We start from the raw sequence: 21,613 nt of genomic DNA, 5'->3' as shown, positions 1-21,613 counted from the left end.
AGGTATTCAAGTCTGTTATATGTTATACACACAGATATCCTAGAATAACTGAGTCAGAGGGGTTGGGAAGGTTCTCTGATATTAAGTTAGTAATAAGGCCCTTGAATATTAGTTGGTTTCAATCAGTTGTCAAAGCTGTGGAATTTAATGGTATTGTGAAGACCAGGAGAGAAAAGAACAAAGAAATGGTATTACTGAAGAAATCAAAACAGAAATAATGATTATAAAATTGTTTGCAATGAAAATATAAACAAAATAAAACAAAACAAAATCAACAGAAGTAAATCATAAATGACAAGGCAGTGCCATAAGAACTGGCTGGAAACCTGATACCATAGCATATACACAAAGGGACAGACATTTTTTCTAGAGTATTAGATCTTACAAGCAAATTGATCAGACAGCTTTTTAACTTCACCTATTATGGGCTGAACGCAGTCATTGCAGACAAGCACTATGCCGTACTTTGCCACTTGTGGCACTCGGACAACTCGTCACCCTGCATATCCTTTCCACATTACATCTGCAGATGAAGCTAAGAAGGGCTGAGACAGCCTCCTAGATAGAATATTTGGTAACAGGTGTTTGTCATCTGCGAGCTTTTGTTTTTTGATATTGAGAGGGTGACCCTTAAAATCCTTTGATAGTCATCAGGCTCTCAGCATGTGCAGGCAGAAACCAACACAGATTAGACTGTCTAAGTGGCTGTCTCAGGAGCCATGTCCTGGGCAGGAATGCACTCAGACTTAAACCACAGGAAAGCAAAGTCACTGTGGCCAGTGGGACTGCAGTTCTACTAAGTTCCACCTCTGGGAGCCAGGCTAGGGATCAGGTTTCCATGCAGTCAGAGATGAAGTGCCTGGCCAGGCCTTACCCTTTGGGATACCTGATATAGTATCAGTAAAATCAGAAGTGTTTGGGTCATCTTGAACTACAAATTTCCGGGAGCTCGTCAGTTTAGGTCTCCAGGTATCAATCACTTTAGATGTAATTTCTGGGCTACTTGCCACAGTGGTAACAGAAGATGAGGATACCTCCATGTCTGTGGTGGCAAACAGATGTCCATTAACATGGCTAGCGTCAAGAAGACTTTTCTGATTGCTTCCTTGCATTTGAAAGTCAAGTACACGTTCTCAGAAATCCTGTCCTAGAATTTTGTAAAAGCCCCCTTGAGGGAATGAGACCAAATCTTTTTCTTGCAAGAGAAGAGTAAAAACTAAAAGTTGACAATGGCGATACATGATGCAGATTTCGAAAGTAAAAGACACACGAATATTTCTACAGAAGCCTCCTCATGGAAATGTAACGCAAGCCCCAACTTAGGCTGACCCTGGCTCTCTCCAGCTCACTCTCAGGACAGTTTAATCTGTTTGTAATGTGTGATGTACAGAGGACCTCTGTGAATGGCTGCGGTCTTTATACCCTTTCCTTTCCTGGAGAAGTTATAATGGAATTACATTTAGAAAATACCTGGTCTGGTCCAAGTAAACACTTGATCTTTGACCTGATAGACCTGTTCTGCCTAAGAGGCCGCCACTCTGCTTCCCCAAAGCCTCTGTCCGTTTGTAGGTTTCCCCATGCACTGAGAGACTCCATCCACAGTGCAGCACAAACCTTGCTGTGTTCTCCGAAATGCCTGGGGAGTTTCTTCCAAAGAGTTAGCAGTAACTCATGCGCAAGCAATGGTATTTATACACTGAATAAGGATGTTGGGATACATGAGATAGGTCATCCTTTTCTCCCCCCTGAGGGATGAAACTGATGTAAACCCTAGACGCAGCATAGTTGAAGAACAACTGAACCCTTCTGTGTCGACTGCGAGCTTTAACCTAGTAGATTTCCATGAATATATAAGCATATGCTTTTAGACACGGTATAGACCGATCCAATAGTTACAGGAAGAGACTTCTAAACAAACACAGACAGATGTGCATGGAGACCCCACTGTACATCTTTGTACATCAAAATCCAGCTTCATTCAATTGAAGCTAGCTTCTTTCACGCCACTGAGAACACAACATTCAGAGATTCCTGGGATTGCCACGAAACATTCAAAAGAGATCTTTACAACTTAGAAATACACATTTTTGTAAAATGTGTATTGTTCATTCCTTGTTTGTATGAAAGGTGGGGAGAGAAGGGGAAAATTATGCAATTCTGTCATCCATGTGCTATAGATGGCCAGAGGGAGCATTCACAATGCAAAGGGTCGAGAGAAGGAAGCTGGGCGGCCGGCGTGCAATTGAAATGCAGAATATGTCAACCCACTGGACTTTCCTTAAGGATGTGCCTTGGTCAATGATGAACCATTCCATGCTACACACGGGTGGAGGGCTAAGAAAACATCTCTCAGGACCTTCAGAGGGTTATGAGTTAAAGCAGAAAAATGAAGGGCTGCCAAACTGCGCAAAAGGAGGGGGGAAGAGGGGCAGAAAATGCTGAACTGAAGGAAAGAAAAGACTGTTAATTCAAAAAAATTAAAAAAAACTAACCAGATGTTGGCCCGCCAAATATTTTGTAATCTGGTGTAGTTGAAGTAGGCAAACTTTCTAAAGGGATCAAAGGAACAAGTCATCAGTGAAGAGTAACGGAAAGAAAGCAAAAAAGTTTATGAACTCCAAGTAATAGAAAAAAGTCCAAAGAAAAGACTACAAACTAAAAGTCTACTGGTTACGCTACCTTCTCTAGATTGTTTGTTTACAAAAGTGCAAATGGCGACGGAAAAGAAAAGCTCAGAATCTTTTCTAATGGACCCCCATGACCAAAGAGCTCAGCTTCTGCGAAGTTTACGCTAAGTGCTAGGTGGTATGTGTCCCTAGTCATTATAAAGGCTGGTTGTAAAATAATGTTAGCGTGCAGATGTGATCCAGAGGAACAGCTGGAGGGCAGGGAGGCGTCTGTCTTACCGTGGCAGTCCCCTAGGTGGGCTGTGTCGCCATACTCCGTGTCCTGCTCATATCCTCCAGCACTGTGGTTATGGAAAGCAAAGAAGTCTTCAGTTAACAGCCTTCATAGGGACAAGGGACAACCAGGACAGAGCCAAGAACACAGACTGGTTAGTGAGAGTAAGCAGAGAGAGCACACTAACCATTCAACACACTTGCCAATGAAATTACTTGTTAGTTTAACTAGGGTGCCTAAGAGAATAAAATGTCTTCTCTTCACAATCTATTGCCCTCAAGGGTTGTTGTATCTAAATCTCATCTATCTTTCAAATTTTAGATCTTCTTTTTTAAAAAATTCCCCCACACCAGAATAAGAAATGACTGAAAAGAAAAGCAGTACAGCTGGGAATTTATTTTGTTTTTAAGCTGTCCATACCCTGAGAGAAAACGGCTAGGTGGTCCAGCATACTTACAGCATCCCCAGGGTCACTCTCTCACAAACTCCCTGGCTTAACCAACCACAGTATGGGTCACGTGATGCGATACAAGACCTGGAGAAAAACCGAACAGACCGTAATGAGGATTTTTCTCATCAGCACAGGATATGACAGTGCTCGAGCAGAAATGAATGAGGACATGGACGCTTACTTTTTACAGGATCCGTAGCGCTCGCAGCGGCTGAGGGGGATGCGGACCACGCAGCTAGAGAAGGCCACATATAAAGCATGGTGATCCTTGTCCAGCTGTAATGAGATGACCTTTCTGTCCTCCTCAGTCTCGGCACTGCACCTATTTGGTGGTTACATTTTGAAGACATACACTGAAGTCAAGCCTGCACCAACTATACAAGAGGCATGAGTTGGCAGCCAACCAAACCATGTGTCTAATTTGAGAAATAATAATTATGGGATATATAGCTCTATGTTTTTGTGTAGATGGTTACATTTCAAGCTGGACAAAGGGTCTTTAAAATTGCTTTCCTGGCTGAATGGGGTTGCAGCTGTGAAGACTTGTTAGGCTCTAGAAAATGAGAGAGATGACATTCTAATGTGTTTAAATCCTCCCACGCTAAAGGCCTTTGGGTGTCTCGTGTATTCAACTTCCCTCGCTCACTCCTTATGTGTTTTAACTGTCCAAACTATCTCGCTAAACTCTAAGTATACTCTCTGTGCGCATGCTTACGACCAACTGTGACACATGCAGCATCCCAGAATAGATCTGCAAGGTAAGACAGTGCTAAAATGTTCTCATTTTTCACAGGTGAGGAGGGAGGGATGCCTTATTTTAAACTCATCAGCTGTTCGCCCTCCTGGCCCCAGTGGGCTTACAAAAACAAACACATCTGAAAAGCCTTTCAATGGGGGAGGTAAATAATAAAGAAGAAATAAAACCCAAATGGAACCTGTAAAAGGCACCACTAATTTAGAAATCTGAAAGAAAAATGGCCAGATGAGATAGATATACACCGGTCATTTTTTGAGCAGGGCTAAAGAGAGTTCTTCCAAAACATACTTACTTGGCTGGGTTGTAAGCTTCAATCTCTTCGAGTAATACACTGTCATTCAAAGAGAAAGGACTAGTCTTTGCCAAAACTTTAAGCACCACGCCAGCTTCGGAGCCAACGAAGATGACTGTGTAGTTTTGGTATGGCCCTGCTGAACGGTCCACTTCGATGGCTGTCAACCTGTACCTAGCAGAGGAAAGAGGCAGGTCAGATCAGGAGGCCCGTGACAAGAGAAAAGGATGGAAGTAGATGACCTACGGTCTCACCTGACCCGAGTCTTTGTGAACCAGGGCTCGTCTGCAATGGGTGGGACAGCAGAGTCCATCAGTGGGTGGGACTTGATGAAAGACAGGGTGTCATCTGGGAAGTCGATGGAGGTTTTGTAAGCTTCCGCGAGGCCGTGTTTGGCACAACAGCCAGGCCTGAAATGAAAACAGCAAGCTTCGATCATTCTCTTACATACTGGATTTAAGGAGTAAGCATGCATTCTGTAGAGAAGAGGTTAAGAGAGGAAGGAGGGACCGAAAAACTCGGGTAGTAATGTCATTTCCCAAAAATCCATGGGCTTTTGCACAGCCACATGCCCAGGGCGTAACAGGATAACACTAACTGGCTTTGTGAGGACTGTCTCAGAGGGATGCCTGCTGGGGTGGGAGGTTGGATGACAGATGGATAGAAGATGGTGCCAATGTTCACAAGGGGAGGGAAGATGTTCAATACAAAAACCTTTGCCTCTTTTCTTTACCTTGGTTTTGGTACTTTGTCTTCAGGAACCGCTGTCCATACAGAGTCTGGGGTTTTCTGTTCTTTGAACCGCCCTTTGAACACTTTCTCAATGTCATCCATGCTGAAGGCACAGACGGCAGAACCAGGAATGCTGAAAAATGAGACACTCATGAGGACGAGGCCAATGGCTGGGGCCATGCCCAGTTCTCACAGAGAGCACAGGGCCCCTGTGGGAGGACAGCGAGTTCTGCTTGCTCCCACCTGTTGAGCTGAGTGGTGAAGACCCCAATCACAGTGGGGATGCCATTGATTTGGATTATGTCAGTTATAGACTGCAGAACATCGAAGTAGAAAAAGGAATCTCCAGGAACCGAGCAGTTAAGCCGAGCCTTTAGGAAGGAAGTCCAGTGCTTCTCCAGGACCCGCTGTGAGCCACCCATGTCGTTTTTACAAATGCGAGCCACGCGGGAATACACAGCCTGCCCAGAGACAAGAACCAAGCCATGAGACTGTGAGCACAGAAGAACACAACCAGATTCTGCCACTCAAGGGAGAGACACAAACAGAAACCAAAGGAAACAAATGAAAAGAGATGTCTGGCTCAGAACAAGCCGCCTCCTCTCTGTACTGCCACGCAGTAAGAATGCATGAAGAGTCTTTCTCACTCTGCCAAACATGCTCCCTGAGACCTGAGCTTTCTGTCTTCCTGACTGAATGAAAACCATGCCTGTGCGTCTGCCTCTAACTTTGTCTATTGCTTCTCATATTATTAATAAAATGTGCAGTCCTTGAATGTGGTCGTAAGAGTCTGCAATACTTAAGGAGCACATGGGCTTTTACAGAAATACTCCAAATTGAACAGGGGTTCCCATTCTCCATTTTGCCTTTGACACTGGAAAGGATGAGACCATCACTGGCTTTCTAAAGAGTAAAAAGGCCTCCACTTTCTATGGTGATAGAAATAAAAATATGAAAGCTTTTGAAAGCCCGAGAAGGCAGCTGTTCCTACTCGGGGCATTGCGAGGTGTTTCCCAGCAGTTAGCGGTACCATCAGCAACCCAATTCCACAGAAGTGAGCCCTTTGAAACAACACAGGAGAGCACTTGCCACTCTTCTGAAGTGGGTGGGATTTTATTCAGTTTAAGTCCACAGTGCACATCAAACACATATACTTGCCTTGCCTAAGTTATTATGTTCCACGGCGATTTCTCTGAAGAAGAAATAGACATAGTTTCCATACTCTATGGCATGAAGAAAGTGTGGTTCTGAAAGATTGAAAACAACCCATTCTTAAAGGATGATTCAATTAGTGTACGCCCCCAACTGCCAGCTCTGTTGCGTAACTCCACTTGGAGCAGTGATTTTAAGGAGTCCCAGTATGGGTGTGTTCAAGCTTCAAGAGCCTGTGTCTTTAAAGTCAGCTAATGGACTGTAAAAAAGAAAAGGGCCTGCAGGGAACTGAGCTGCGGCAAAGGTCTTTGTTTCAACAGATTTATTCATTAACCTAGTTAACTAGGGAAGAAAATCTCATATTGAGAATTTTTTTAAACCCTTGATTTTCAGAATTTAATGAACAAGATGACTCTATAGATATAAACTTATCAATTCTCACTAATAAAGTTCCAAAATGGGTAGATGTATATAGGAAGGAAATGTTGTGTATGGGAGGGTAGTACTGTAAGCATTTGGAGTTAGACAATTTGACACAAGGCCACTATATACTCTGGCCACTTGCAGAACTGCCTCGACTAACTTATTCCCCGACATGTCAATTAGTCCGCTCATTCCCTGCCAATGTCCAGTTTAATAAGCAAAACACCATGTACTTATTCTAGATGAGCGAAGTTATGCTCTGAACTTCCTGTTGACCTTGGCTGCCGCTCCCACTCAAGTCTTCTAACTCTCCCTCCAAACCCCAAGCCAATGCTCCTTCAGGTACCTTTGATCCATTTGGAATCGTATTTTATTGTGCGAAGGGCAGATCCATCGCCCATGCTTCTGTAAATGACAGCATCACTGGCCAGGAAATCAGCCACTGTGGCAGAATAGAGTTTCCCATCTGAAACCAAAGTTATAATTTGGTAAAATAACCATTATTACCTATGGTGTTTTAGCACAGCTATCCTCTGCAGTGTTTCACCTGGCATCATTAGTTATGCAAGAAACTACACTGGTGCTCACCTTCAACCTCTAACTGGCTGTCCTATGATTATTACCTAATTTTACAGGTGAGAGATCTAAGCACCCAAAATTAAGCAACGTATTCAGGGTCAGAGGCTTAGTTAATGACAGAGCCACCTATAAGAATACTTATACCTATCACTGAGATACATCTGTTGTTTTTTTTCACATATTCTTCTTAATAATTTGTTTATAGGCTTTAGCCTTTGAAATGCTTGTGTCAAATTCTATATCTAAGGCCTGAGCTTTTGTATTCCTTTAAATTCTCTTGCACCTTCAATATCATTAATCACTGATATCCAATTCACTCTAGCTTCTTACCAGCAAAGAGGGCAACATTGGTTTGTCGGGCATCAAATGGGCATCGTGCCAGACCACTAATTTCTTCCCCATCATACTCTAAGGTACTCAACTGCAAGAGAAAAAAAAAGTTGCTTGTGTCACATCTGTTCAATGTATTTGTTTGAAGGCAATATTGCTTTATTTATATTGAAGTTCTATTTGAGGGATTCTTTTATATTCTCTTATAACAGAGATATAACAAATCTCTTGGTTACAGCAGAGAAAGTTCAACTCCAACAGCATACCAGTGACGGAAATTTTAGTTGAGGAGAAAAGTAATTCATCATACAAACCATACTTACCCTGTAGTATCTGCACATTGGGTTGAAAGCATTGGTACCACAGACAAAAACCATCTCATCATTTCTTGGGACAAAGACTTTGATGAAGTTGTGGCATTCATCCTAAAGAAAAAATAATTACATGGCTGTCAGACATCTCCTATGGTGATGTCATGGTGGCAAGGCCACCAAGAGGGATTGTGGTAGGCCCCATCCATTGCACTCACTTTATGCTTGCCTTTCATAGCACAATTTTCTCGATCCTGCTGTCTGGACCTCCATGTCAGCTTCTAGATTAATCAAGTAAGATCAAAGTTCAGTGTTAATGAACGCACTTTGAGTGGGGATCGGGCGTTTCTGAAGCTCAGGGGAGTGCGGATACATTCGCCCTCTGTAGCTAGCTGCTCACCTTGCTCGGTATCACCTCTGTTTGGGGGATTTCATTTAAGTTCACCGTATAGACTTGATCCCTGTTGGAAACAAGGCAGTTCAGTCATATCCTGTGAACGCATCAACACTATATGCTGTTTCTTATTTCACCTTTACAGATCTGCCATTATTGTGTTTTGAAGATCATGTGGCTTCTCTGTGACTTGAACAAAGTGAACAGTGTACTTTCTCATTAACGAGATCCTTGTGTGCATCACTGCAGCCAGGGCAAGCACAGCCTTTCTCTCCAGGCTTGGGGCAAACTGACTGGGCAGAAGCACAGGCATCTTTCTGATATTTGCCTGAAAAATTCTAAGTTAGGAAAGAATAAAGAAAGACACCTCCCCTACCCTGCTGCTTTGGGACAAAATAATGATGTGTGATTTCTGGATGTGTCACTGAAGGCTTTAACTCTGTTTTCTGTCCTGGTACCCAGCACTCTCTTTATGAGAGTATTTTTGGCTACTTGCAGTTTTTGATCACAATCACATATTAGTTTTTCATGAACTAGACACATTAATGCAAGCACCACAAGAGAAAAGAATTTTAATCTAATAAACCAACGAAAGGAAAATTACCTGCCAGCAATGTAAAGTGTGTCTCGAATTTTCAACATCAGCTGAAAGTCCAGCCTATGCTGCGATTCGTTGCCTGAAGGGCGTCCTCTAAAAACCGGATATTGCCTTGAATCTGCAAGTAAAAATGGGCTAAACCATCAGTCAGGATTACGGAGCGAAATAATCAATGGCCAGCATTGATTAGCTGTATATAGTACTTGTAGGAAGGGTTTTAACTAAATTCCTCTCTTAAGGTCTTGAATATAAATTAGTAAAAGATGGAGAATTGTCAGCAAATGGTCTTTTTCTTTTTCACTGAAAATATATAATCTCTGTGTCTGGGCTGCTGCAGGATGGTGCCCAACAGAACTGGCTCAGTTTCTGCACAGCCGAGGAAAGACTGCGGATGATTTAATGTGCAAATCATTGTAAAGACATATTAAAATTTGTCTCTGATGCTGAAAAATGAATAGACATAGAAAAAGACAAACAAAAGGCTTCCTCTGTAAACAAGGAAATGGCTTTGGGTGACTTACAGTGATAGTCAACAGTGTTAAGGGGCTCGTCATCTTCTGGGAAGCTGACTGCCCGTAGCCTGGAGACCAGAAGGAACAGCACGCAGAACCAAAGCAGAAAGAACCTCATGGTTGGCCAAGAAGAAATCTGAGCTCCCCCGCCTCAGAAGTCCTGCTTAGCTACCTAGAAGACAAAAGCATTATGGAAAAACCTTTATGCCATGGTGAAATTGGTTTCTCGTTTATAGCCGGTTCAAATTTTTGCCCACCTCTTTCTATAGCCCTCTATTTATCAAGAGTCCTGGCAGTGGCAGACAGGTGTCTGCAAGAACAGACAAAAGGCAGCACCGAGCCAGGCCTCGATGAAGCACCTGGTGAGCATATTGATGCTTTAGGCACGTTTGCCAGAATTTTGGAGGTAACTCTGTGTCATCACAGCAAAATCACCAGAACCCCAAACAGAAGTGTTGGCTGATAACTTGGCAAGGAAGTGGGCAAAGAAGGGATGAGAATTTTAATTAAACTCCAATCTGCATCCCTTCCCCCAGTCCTGAAACACAGAGACACAACATGCTTCTTCCTTTCACCAAAGATCCAAACTGCCTTGAAAAGCCAGAGCTGATGACCTTGTCCTCAGCCACTGTTACTGTAGAGGGTCTAGCATCCAGATCCAGCTGCTGCAGGTCTAGTATCGCCCACGTCACAGTTCAATATTCTGGATTAGATGTTTTGAAGACCAATGTGAAAAAGAGGTCAATGACCTTGTATTAGGATGAAAGGGATTGAAAAGAAATAAAATGATTCCGTGAAAACCATTCAGTAAAGCCGGGAGTGAAAGATTAGGCCAGCTGGTACCCGGACTCTAGGGACACCTAAATTCGAACATAAAACCATTCAGACCCAAACCAATACCCTGAGTACACTGCCCTCTTAGCTTTATTGGTTTTTTTTTTTTTTTTTTTTTTTTTTGAGCTGTAGGGGTCCTTGGGGACCCTCATGCTTAACACCTTCCTTTGTTAAATGGGAAAACTAAGGGCTGGCCCAAAGAAGGAATTCACTCTCTGACTTTCATGATGCCTTTAGGGCAAGGCTGGAGTCTAGATCAGTCAGCTGAGTCCCTGACCAGACTCCTTGCTCCAAACTAGACTCAGGAAATAAATGGGCCTTTTACCTTCAAACAGATGGTATTACAAGGAGACTTTTTGAGAGAAATGGCTGTATTCTTCATTTTTAATGAAGTTATGTTTCACAGATATTAAATCACGCATTAAATATGTACAGTTACTGTAGATCAATAACCCAATAAAACTATGAGAAGAGAGTTGAAAGATCTGTAAATGTTAGCAACTCATTGAAAAAAAAAATGAATTGAGTTTTCTGGGCCAATGGGAGAGGCACGATTGTGAGATTCCAAGGGTGCTGCTCTCCAGCAAGGCCGTCTTTACACAACTAAAACTGTCAATGATTCACACAATAGCTTCTGTCTGTACACCTAAGAACCACGGGAGCAAGTTATAAATAGCCATCTCAAATCCTGGAGAATACAGTCATTCAGTAAATTTAAAAAATGTGAACATGCACTGCACATGCTAGTTTCTTTTGAACTAAAGTGTAAGCCAAACATATACGGTAAAGCTGTGTTTTTAAAAAATAGGCCTAGTTTTATATGGCGAGAATAACGTTTCTATAAAATCTCTGTTGATAGGTAATAGCAGTTAAGTTAATAAACAAAAATGCTTTGCAACATAAGATGGGGCAGAAATGGCACCACTCTGCAAACGAGCTTACAACTGGACAGAACTCTGTCACTGCTGGCTAATGGACCCTGGGAATGGGCTTCAATCTCTAAGAGAATCAGACTCCTTATTTATAAAATATGGAAAAAGCACTTATCAAGATAAAAATGAACGAAACGCACAGTAGATTCTGAGCAAAGTTAGCACCGTGGACGGCCAGGTTGACCTCAAGAGTCTGAACAAAGTCTGGTGAAAAGATGAGCTAAAAACGATGGCAATTTGTCCATCTTTTCTTGCAAATAAAAGGCTATTTAAAAATGTTCAAGGACTACGTATAGAATAAACTTTATAGCTGATATCTACTTATCAAACCTTCTCTTAAGAACTTTACCAACCCAACTCCATGGCTAGATGTTTTAATTTGTCCTAGTATTTCTGTGTTTTCAGTTGTAACAACGTACCCTTAACCACTTCGCCACATCTTCCAAAGCAGCCTTTCCCTGTCTTGCTCCTAATGCTTTCTGTTTGTTCAGACCCTAGACAGTTCTAGCAGCCTAAAAAGACTAATGTGCTCTAAGCACCAAGTTTGCCTGTGGCATTGGTCCCAAACTGCATCTTCCGGATGGAAAGTCACTTGGCTCTTTCTGCCCAGAATCATGAAAAAGGATCTCAAACACTCATTGCTCCTAAAGAAATGTGGAAATACGTGCACAGGAACAGAAAGTTCTGTGAGGCTTTCTTCCACGGCTCACATCAGCCAGGCAGCATCTATGTGTCCCAGCACCGGAAGCAACCCACATCCACAAGAACTGAAGCCAGGTCATGTTGACTCACAGCTAGCCCCTAGCTATGGCTGAGCTGTGAAATCCTGTATCATCTCTGACATGTAAGTAAGTCACTTCTCTCCATACCCTGCCTATAACTAACCTTATCCTTCATAAATAAAGCCCACCACCAATTTGCCTCCTGTCTACAAAGAAAGCTTAATTTAAAAAAGATACCACTTGGTTATTGATGCTACAAATGGAAAGTATTTGTTGTTGTACACATAACAAAGCAGAGCTAAGGGAGTGTGTGTGTGTGTGTGTGTGTGTGTGTGTGCGCGAGTGTGCGCGCCAGCGCATATGCTCATGCACACACGTGTGTGCATACAGAAATAATCTGAAAATCCATGAGAGAACTGCACCAAACAAAGGGTTGATCTGCATAGAAATCTTTCAGTTTATTAAGATTTTTGAGACTTTGTGTCTCCCAGGCTGGCTTCACATTCCAGACTCCTAAGTGCTGGGGTTAGAGATGCATTGCACCATGTCTGGCTTCCTTGGGGACGAGCTGAAGGACTCTAAGGCTTGATGGAATCAGGACACTAGTTAGGTGATTTGAGCAAGCCAAGAGTCAAACCAACCATGGTAAAGGATGCCAACCGAGAGATAGAAAAAGCTAAAATTTGTCTGTGACATTTACTCCCAGAGTGTGGACTTCAAGTTGACTTAGTTTATCAAATGTAAAATAGAAGCAATTGTCTTTACTATCTCACTGGCCCTCTGGGGATTAAATAAAATGATTCATAGAAGATATCTAAAACAACCTGATTGATGGCCAAATTCTAGCAGCTTTTAAAGTAAATATTGCAACTTATTGTTTCATCCTGTTAGGCAACAAATGTTCGAAGGCCACCCTATCCGCAGCTGCTGCTAGGCAGGACTGTCTGCAAAACTCGCTGTTTCACCCTCATCATCATGATGGGGGCTTCCTTCAGGGCAAGGTCCAGTTTCAGAAGTGCTGACCCTCCACTCTGGAGAAGGGGCAGTTCCTCCAGCTTAACCAAAGGGCATCTCTGTGGGGCTACTCTATCCAGTCAAAAGGAATGGTGACACAGGATAAGCATATTTTATCACATTTTGGTTATTACATTATCACTGAGTCAAAAAAAAAAAAAAAGCACTCTTAAAAGGAGCTCCCAGGAAGAACCCCAGTGCCTGAGCGACAGTGTTCACAGAAGACGAATGCCAGGACTGAGCTCCACAGTCATGCCTGATCTTACCCTACAGACTGGCCAAGTCTTAAGGTCTATACAAATGAGAACACAAGTAGAAAGAGATAGTATCGCTGGCAGTCTGAAGAGTAATATATATGAAAGATCGCCATAAGTAAATATCAAAAGCCCATCGTTTATAGCTCTGCATCATAGAGAAGGAGACGAATCCAAAACAACTTTCAGCAATCTAACCTCCAGACTGACAGCTGTAGAGTTCTTCCACCCTGCCTGTTTCCAAGGAAAGATAAGGTGATACTGTCATAGTCTCACCTGAGATTAAAACATCCTATTCTGCAGAGGAACTCCTGAAGCAGGGAGGTAACCACCTCCACCACCGCCACCCCCACTACCACTATAACCCTCCCCACCAACACCACCACCAACACCACCACCAACAAATAGCTTCCAGAACTCCCTGAAACTGACTAGATTCAGTAGTTCCCTTCCTGCCTCCCTTTCTCTGTTTCCTCTGAGGAAACAGCCCAGCAGCAACAAAGACAGAGATGTGAAAAGCTACACAGAAGACTCTCAGACAAGAAGATCCACCTGGAAGAAATTTAGATCAACTAAGGTACCTGGAAAGGCCACTCTCCAACACTTTGAGCTGTCTGCAGGCTGTGCAGTGAGCTCCAGGTTCCCAGCTTTTATGAGTCCATGCTGGGGGCTTTGGTGATACTGTCTTTGAGTCATGCCTGCTCCTGAAAGTAACCACTCACCATAAAATCCATTGGTTCACCGAGTTGGACTTCGGTGGTAACCACGCTTTGATCTACTGCGGATTCCCTATCTAGGGTGAGAAGTGAAATATGTTTCATTGCCCTGGGAAAAATTTTGTTATCCAACAAGAAACTTTACCCGTGAGAAAAGTAACATCATCTAGACACCCCAAAATAATTTTTTATACAATATTCAGTGTCAAACACCCATTACTGGACATTCTAATCCAATGTGGAGACAAAATAAAACAGATAAACTATACATTAGAGTTTTCAAGCATATGTTAAAGAAAACAATCGTATAGGTGGGTATGGTGGCGCACATCTTTAATGTCACCACTTGAGAGACAGAGACAGGTAGATCTGTATGATTGAGGCCAGTCTGGTCTACTTAAAGTTACAAGGTAGCCAGGAAAACATTGACAGCCTGTCTCAAAATAAACAAACAAAACTGTGCTGATATTATCTAAGGCTATCTAAGGATGACAAGAAGAATTTCACCAAAGAAGCATAATCCATAAAGTAGAACTAAGTGGAAATCTTACAGTAAAACCTACACGTAACTAAAAATTCTTAGTAACTGTGTCTAATAAAGTGCTGGTAGTCATTAAAGAGAAGGCTAATGAACTGTAAAATAAGTTAAAAGAAGTTATCAGATAGGAATGTGGAGAGCTAAAAGACTGGAAAAAGCAAATCAGAATATATATCAGAAGGCTTATTTAATAGTCAGTATTTCTTTCAAAATTGATAAAAATTAAGCTACCCATTTTTTAAAAACTTGTAAGAACTGCTAAACAAAAATAAAAATCATACTTAAACATATTATACTTTAGATCCTGAAGACAAAGAAAATTTTTAAAAATGGTTAAAAGCTAAAAAAGATATATTACTTTCAAAAGAACAAGAATGGCCTGACAGCTGACTTACCAACAGAAATGATGGAAGGCAGCAGACCATAGAATGAGATTTTCAAAAGTGTTGAAAGAAAATAAATTTCCAGCATAGAATTCTGTGTGCAGTGAGGGCAATATTTAACTTAACAAAACAAAACAAACAAAACCAGAAAAGTTTTATAGAAACAAACACTTAAGAGATGTTCTGTTAGCAGACCCAAACCAAAACAGAGGTTTGGGTCAAGTGGATTCACCCAGGAGTCAAACAACCTCTTTTTATATTTATAGTATACAGTATATAGTATACAGAAATTCATGATTCCCAAATATAGAAGGTGGTAAATAGTCTCTGGCTTTTTGAAAGCCCCTTGACTTCCAAGAAGTAAAGAGAGCTAGGAATCCAGCCTTTTCACATTGGTTTTGAGTGTGTTCCCTACCTGTGTCCCACGACCACCATGTCTCACAGTGGACCACTTCAGCTCCTTGCAGTCTTCCTACCCAGGAATTAGAAGAGGAACTTCTTTCTTCTGGTTTCCCAGTGACTCTTCTGGTCCTCTAGCATTGTCTTTGCTTACCAAGGTTTGCCTCCTCCTTCTCTATTGTGTTGCCTGATAACATCTTAGTTTCTAGAGCCTTCCAAAGATTTTACTGGTTCCTTTGCTCATGATTCCACCCTGTAACTCCTCCTCAGAAATTATCAAGTTAAAAGTCAAGCAGGACCCATATGGGTCAATCCCCTGCCTTGTAAGCATGCTTGCTTAGCTAACACTCACAATTCATTCTTCCCATCAGAACCTTTAGCCCACTAACTGCCCTCTCTTCTCTAGACTCAACATTCCTCTCAAATGCTTTAATTAAAGGTCATGCATTTCTTGAATATGTCTATAGATGTTTCAGTCTCCTCTGCCTGCAGTAACCTTCTTTCAAAGGTCCTATCCTGGATACAGAGCCATTAATCCTCATATCTACCCTACAGCACGGAACACCAAGAAGGTATTTGTTTTGATTCAGCTTCAAGGAACAGAGGCAGTTTGAGACTCCATGGAGATCCTGGATTGTTTTCTAAACTTGAGTACTCTCTAATAAACTTAAACTTCTACTTTGCCTCAAGGATGTAGTATGCTTTCTAGTCACCAGGGACAATCCACATACCACTCATTTCTGCTCTCATGACATACTCAGGCACGACAATGGAGCCTCTTAAGTGCCTTGCTTCATCCAAGTACACTGACCCTTCCCCTTGTTCTTTAATCAACTCCTGCAGTCTTTTTTCCGTATGTGTGAGCACGTGTGTATGTGTGCTTGTGTGTGTGCACACAAGTGGTGTACATATGAGTTCATGTGGGCTTGTATGTACGTGAGTGGAATGTGCAGATATGTATGAGCCAGAGGTTAGTACTGTGTTTTTCTTGACCTCCAGAACCTCCCACTGAACCTGGAGCTCATTTGGCTAGGCCTGCTGTCCGAGGAACTGAGATAAGTGGCCCCCATACCCCTCCTCCCTTAGCCCTTTACCTCGGCACTGGAGCTAGAGATATGGTGTCCTGCCCAGCTTTTTACATGGGTGCTGGGGATCAAAATTCAGGCCCCCTGTCTGTGCGGTAAGCATTTTCTCTGCAGACTCTTCCCCTTCAGTCTTTTCTTGAATAGAAAGACCATAGGCTCCTACACCCTCTCTTCTTTCTCTCCCTGTCTTTCCGATAACATGGTTAACTTTTTAACTGACTGAATAATGCCAGGTGTTCACATCTGTCTCAAACCCCCGCCCCATTAAAGGGACGAAAGCTGCCATGAGCCCAGATCCTGCAGCTGCCTGCTTTCTTCCTTTCCACTCAGAGGTGTGGGTTGTTTATTCTCACTATCCTTGTTCCCTCACCTCCTCCTCAGTTGTCTACATCCTGAGTTCTTACTCTTTCTAAATGGGGCACGAAGTGAAGATGCTGGCTATCTCTGGGCATTTACAGCCCTGGGTCACAATCTCTCCAAGGTGCTTTAGTCACATGTCTATTCACAAAAGTCCCCAACCCAACTGAGACAGTTTTTCACTATAGCCCATTGTCCTGGAAATTCAAGCCCAAGCTGGCCTTGCACTCTCAACTTCTTCTTGTACACCCTCCTGAAGCTGTGATTCCAGACATGAAAACATCCACTGCCTTCCTGTGCATCTTCTAGCACATTCTTCTGACCATTTAGTCACCTCTGTTTGTCTCCTTCTTAATCGTTTGCTCCTCAGACAGAGTCTCACTGAACTGGCCTCAAACTGGACGTCTTCCTGCTTCATCCTCTGTAGCCTTAGGCTCACAGGCATGGCCGCCATGCCTCCTCTCCCACTTATGTTCTGGTCGAAACAGAATCATCTTTCCAGGATAGAAACCTTGCCATGTGACTGCATAGCCCTCAATTAACTTCACAGTAAAACCCTAGCACTATGAGTGTGGCCTTCTGGACTGTTCTCATCCCGAGTCCTCTTCTTTACAACTTCATAGTGAGCCTTTATGCCTGCTACCTGAGGTTTCTGCTACCTTGGCATGGTGTTGGGTACTGAGATGTGGTCTGAAATTGGCACTGACTAGCATGGGACCTTCTTTTTCTCTTTGTCCCATTTCCTCTTTCCTCCTCATCCTGTTTTGTTTGTTGTTGTTTGCGAGTTGTTTGTTTTTGTGAGAGTGTCTTGCTTTGTAGCCCTGACTGGCATAGAACCCACGATGTAGCCTAGGCCTCTGCTATTCCTCATTCCTTCTGCTTGTGCCTCCCGAGTGCTGGCATTACACATACACAATACCTGACCAACCTGAACAAGGGTTCTTGACCTCTGTTCTTAGGCTCCTTAATCATAAGATTTCAGAGTTCCCTCAAATCTTTTTCTCCTGCCCTGGAGGGATGTGTGGCTAGGTCATCAATGCTGGAGGCAACTTCCAGTGAACTGTGAAGAAAGGAGTGAACCAAAAGGGCCAACAGTGAGTCCTGAATCACCACGGCCCTGCTGACTGGCTTAGGGCAATGAGAGCTTTTTGGACTCCAATTTAATTTCGATTTTTATCAGACTATTAAAGGGCAACAGAAGGTAGCCAACTCCAGAAGGACAGGCGTCTGAGGCTCCACTCCCAAGCACCATTGAATTCACTAAGACTGTTGAAGATTAAAGTGAGAGAGAGAAGGCATGGAACTAAAAACTGCCATCCACTCTGGAGTCTAGCCTTGATAAGAATGATGGCCCCCAGAGTTCCAGAAATTATAAGTCTACTGCTTAACAGCCTTGCATGAAAGAACAGAACAAGAGCAATGGGTTTGGGATGACTGAAAGAAAGCAAGGCGAAGCGAGTTAACTGCTATTCCTTGGCATCTACCATGATACAGGACTGTAACTCATGGTCAGCTGTGGAAGGAAGGATGTAGTTTTATTCAGCATATCCATTCTATAAAGAAGAAGGATTTGGGGCTTTAATTGGTAATTAACAATAGCATGCAATCAGGATGGTGGATGACATGACTTTTGGCTCATAAGCAAGCACTACCATGTGTGGTGACATGGCAGGACCATAAGCCACCAGTACATGTGTACAGACTTCTCAAAGACTCCCTTGGGGGAGGGCCATCTGGGTCCTACACAGTATGGGTGTCTCCTCACATCCAGGCTCCCCAGAATCTTGCTTGATGAGGTGTCTTGGAGAAGAGTTGTTTTTCCATTGAAGAAACCTGTCCTGTGAGGCTATTCTGCACACAGGCTTTAGAACCAGTTTGCAGGTAGGGATGAATGCAGGCTCTTATCTTACCAAGCAAGAAAAGGGCTGCTGAAAGGCCTGAATTCTGAGACACCTCGTCCTTCTGGAAATATAGACGGCTTGAAGGAAGAGGTATCCAATATGATTGTGTTAATGACAGGCTACAATTAACCCTCTGAAACTCTGTTGTGTGATATACTGAGGAAACGACAATGTGGCTGTCTCATTCAACTTCCATTCGGTGCAGCCCTGCAGGCACAGGAGGATCTGGGAGGATGATGTGCCTGCTCAGTACCACGAGGAACACATCAGGAAGTCTCCTACCATCAGTGAGATTAAGGGAAAAAAGAGATCTTGTCACTAGAGACATAGGTCCATAAAGTGCTGTGTGTCATACACAAGTTGTTATACTCCTCTGGCCTGAGTTTCTTCATGTGTTGCAGCAAAACAAATAGCATAGGAACCTTTACTTTTCGAGGATCCATGTTCTGAGGGTCAGAGGTAAGGTTCTGAATTCCCTTCAGCGATTTTCTTGGATCCATACTAACCTGCTCTAACCCCAATACCCACTAGGCTCCTCCTGCTCATCATAAAAGAGCATCCCAAGTGGGTCCAATCACAAGCAGGCTCTTCCTGACTCAGAGGCTTTTTGCACCATCTCCCTCTGTCCCTCTCCCAGCCAGGCTTCTTTGATGACAACCTGAACCCACTGTCTCCACTTTATGACCTTTAACCTATTTCAATCTAACTTAACTCCTGTCCATCAATAAAGCCCAAGGCAATCCTCATTTTAAGCCCTGCTTTACCAAGGCATTTAGTCATGCTGAACTGTCTTGCTGGTTATTCCATTGGTTCTTGACACTCCTCTGAAATGAGCTAATCCAGAACTCTCTAGCTGCCAGAGAATAGCATCCTTCCCCCTGCACCCCCACTCATCTCATCATGACTAGTCCTTAAGACAGGGCTCTTCAGGTCTCAGCCAGAGTCCCTAGAGAGTCATTCTCCTCACCCCTGCCTTCTTCACTGTCACCACCTCGAATCCCAGATCCTCGTGTTCAGCACAGACCCTGTTCTTACCCCAGATCCAGACACCAAATACTCTGCTAAGTGCAATTCAGTTTTCTACAGGTCTGAAACTGAGCCCAGGCAGGATTCCTCACTCTGATTTCCTCTTCTGAACAACCTCTACAGGCTCAGGCTCGCTGCTCACAGTGCCTGGATTCAAAGCTACTTAGCATTGTTTCCCAGTCAAGTGACTTTAGACATGTCCTTTAATCATGACACCATGTCAAGCCTTCTACCAAATTCATCACTTTACCTGTCTCTATTATTAAATTGCAAGATAACACTTCCTTAACAGATATTTGCATCCAAGAGAGATGGGATGTTTGAATGTCATCTCATTCTCTCTTAATGCAGCATGAGGCACTGAGCTTGGCCTCTAGGAAGTTGTCTGTAAATAAATACTTAAGAGTCACAAGAAGAGATGAGTCCACGAGACTGGTTGCACATGCCTGGCTTACGTGCTAGAGTGAGTGCTGATACAGTGGATATGCTCTCTCACAACTTGTATGTGTGATCTACAGGAGCCCTCGGGCCATGAGCCTCAGGCTGTGAAGCCAAAATGTTGTCACAAATGCAACAGATGTTTATTTTCACATCTGCCCATCACCGGAAACCTAGTCCTTCCTACAACAAGAACCCAGGACAAAGAACTAAGTGATTTTGTTTGTGATTCCCGACCATCCCACCCCCCATCCTATTTCCACACACTCTGTAGCTTCCCTGACAGAGGAGAGCAGAGTGAGAGAGGTGCTTCTGGTGTGGAAGTCAGTCCAAGAAACCTGTGATTTGATTCCATAACCCAGCAAACAAACATCATAGTAAACCAGCCTGTCTCCTTGTGAATGGTTTACATCTGAAAGCACAGGGAAGCTCTTTGCTTTGGTAGGTGGCCATTTTCCTTCTAAAGTTAAGTTGTGCTAAAGCACAGCAAGAACGCGTTCACAATTTCTTTTCTTAGGGCTAGATTCTGACAGATGAGAAAAAAGGTGGCCGTGGGTGCCACACAAGGGACAGAAGACAGGGGCAGAGGCACAGAGTCTGTTGGGTCCATTGTTAGCAGTGTGCTTTAAAACCCATGCTTCCTAAAACTTGAGCCAGGTATGCTTATTGTCAGCTTATTTTATGTGCATGCAAAAAGCTGGGAAGTTGACGTTTGAGGAAAAGCAACAGGTTTTCATTAAGTGTCTGGATGTTCCTACGTCAATGGCTACTATCAGAATTGGTAATGCTCCGGTAATTCTATTAATGATTTGAAGAGGAACTGAAGTGAAAACAAATTAAGCAGGAAGGGACAGAAAACAGGATATAACCTGTCTTGGCCGAATTCTAAGCAAACGGAATAGGGATTGCACAATGTGTCCTGTAATCGGAACCGCTGCTCTGGGGCAGATATTTCTAGTCAAAACTTGCTTACAAGCTTTTGCCAGTCAACCGCAACTCAGATAGGATAACATTTTTTTTTTAAAGCTAAATTGTTCTAACAACAATCCTCACTGAAGGTAAAAAAATAACAGAAGCAACTGATGGGAAGATGAGACACACATCAGAGCAGAAAGGATGTGTTATCCTGGACAAATAACAAACCATCTTCAGAGACCAAGATGAAGACCAGATCTTTGAGAATATAAACAAGATCCTTTGCAATAAGAAGGAAGGAAGGAAGGAAGGAAGGAAGGAAGGAAGGAAGGAAGGACAGACAGACAGACATAGCAGGGCAGTGGCAGGAATGAATAACCAGGTAACAGTGCATTTTTTGGTTGCTGTTATTTTTACCCAAAGGACACAGTGGTTTTCAAGGCTAACTAGTTAGGAGGGACATTAACAGGAAGGTCATCCATTCATCATTATCTGCTCTCCACACCAGGTGCCAGCCAGGCTGCTCCCTCTCTTTGGCTTCTAGAAAAAGTAACTGCTCTAGACAAAAGCAGAACCCAGGTGCCTAGGACGACAGGATGCCAAAGGCCTCAGCTTGCCTTTGGAACACCAGCTTACTCTACCAGATGACCTGCTGTGGCTGCCATAT

The 21,613-nt window shown here is 43.1% G+C and overlaps 1 protein-coding gene across 18 annotated transcripts in view; it reads right to left on the bottom strand.

Moving 5' to 3' along the window:
* Nucleotides 1-21,613, bottom strand: part of Sema6d (semaphorin 6D) — a 546,498-nt gene that overhangs the window by 4,494 nt on the left and 520,391 nt on the right. For 3 of the 18 annotated variants that reach the window (XM_076929654.1, XM_076929655.1, XM_034495187.2), the window contains 17 exons: nt 9,442-9,604; nt 8,927-9,038; nt 8,329-8,389; nt 8,147-8,209; nt 7,941-8,042; nt 7,618-7,708; nt 7,055-7,174; nt 6,292-6,380; nt 5,377-5,594; nt 5,135-5,266; nt 4,656-4,811; nt 4,402-4,575; nt 3,534-3,674; nt 3,359-3,436; nt 2,907-3,007; nt 2,493-2,549; nt 875-1,042 (listed from right to left, as the gene is read on the bottom strand). In XM_076929654.1, the coding sequence (XP_076785769.1) occupies nt 875-1,042; nt 2,493-2,549; nt 2,907-3,007; nt 3,359-3,436; nt 3,534-3,674; nt 4,402-4,575; nt 4,656-4,811; nt 5,135-5,266; nt 5,377-5,594; nt 6,292-6,380; nt 7,055-7,174; nt 7,618-7,708; nt 7,941-8,042; nt 8,147-8,209; nt 8,329-8,389; nt 8,927-9,038; nt 9,442-9,550 (1,972 nt within the window). In that variant the 5' untranslated portion in view covers nt 9,551-9,604. Of the gene's footprint in view, nt 1-874; nt 1,043-2,492; nt 2,550-2,906; nt 3,008-3,358; nt 3,437-3,533; nt 3,675-4,397; nt 4,576-4,655; nt 4,812-5,134; nt 5,267-5,376; nt 5,595-6,291; nt 6,381-7,054; nt 7,175-7,617; nt 7,709-7,940; nt 8,043-8,146; nt 8,210-8,328; nt 8,390-8,926; nt 9,039-9,441; nt 9,605-21,613 lie in introns of those variants that run through there. The other 15 variants (XM_076929663.1, XM_034495192.2, XM_076929660.1 and 12 more) reach the window with 11 other exon arrangements.

The sequence above is a fragment of the Arvicanthis niloticus genome, chromosome 2, assembly GCF_011762505.2.
Source record: "Arvicanthis niloticus isolate mArvNil1 chromosome 2, mArvNil1.pat.X, whole genome shotgun sequence".
Taxonomy (NCBI): domain Eukaryota; kingdom Metazoa; phylum Chordata; class Mammalia; order Rodentia; family Muridae; genus Arvicanthis; species Arvicanthis niloticus.
This window is presented reverse-complemented; position numbering and strand designations above follow the sequence as displayed.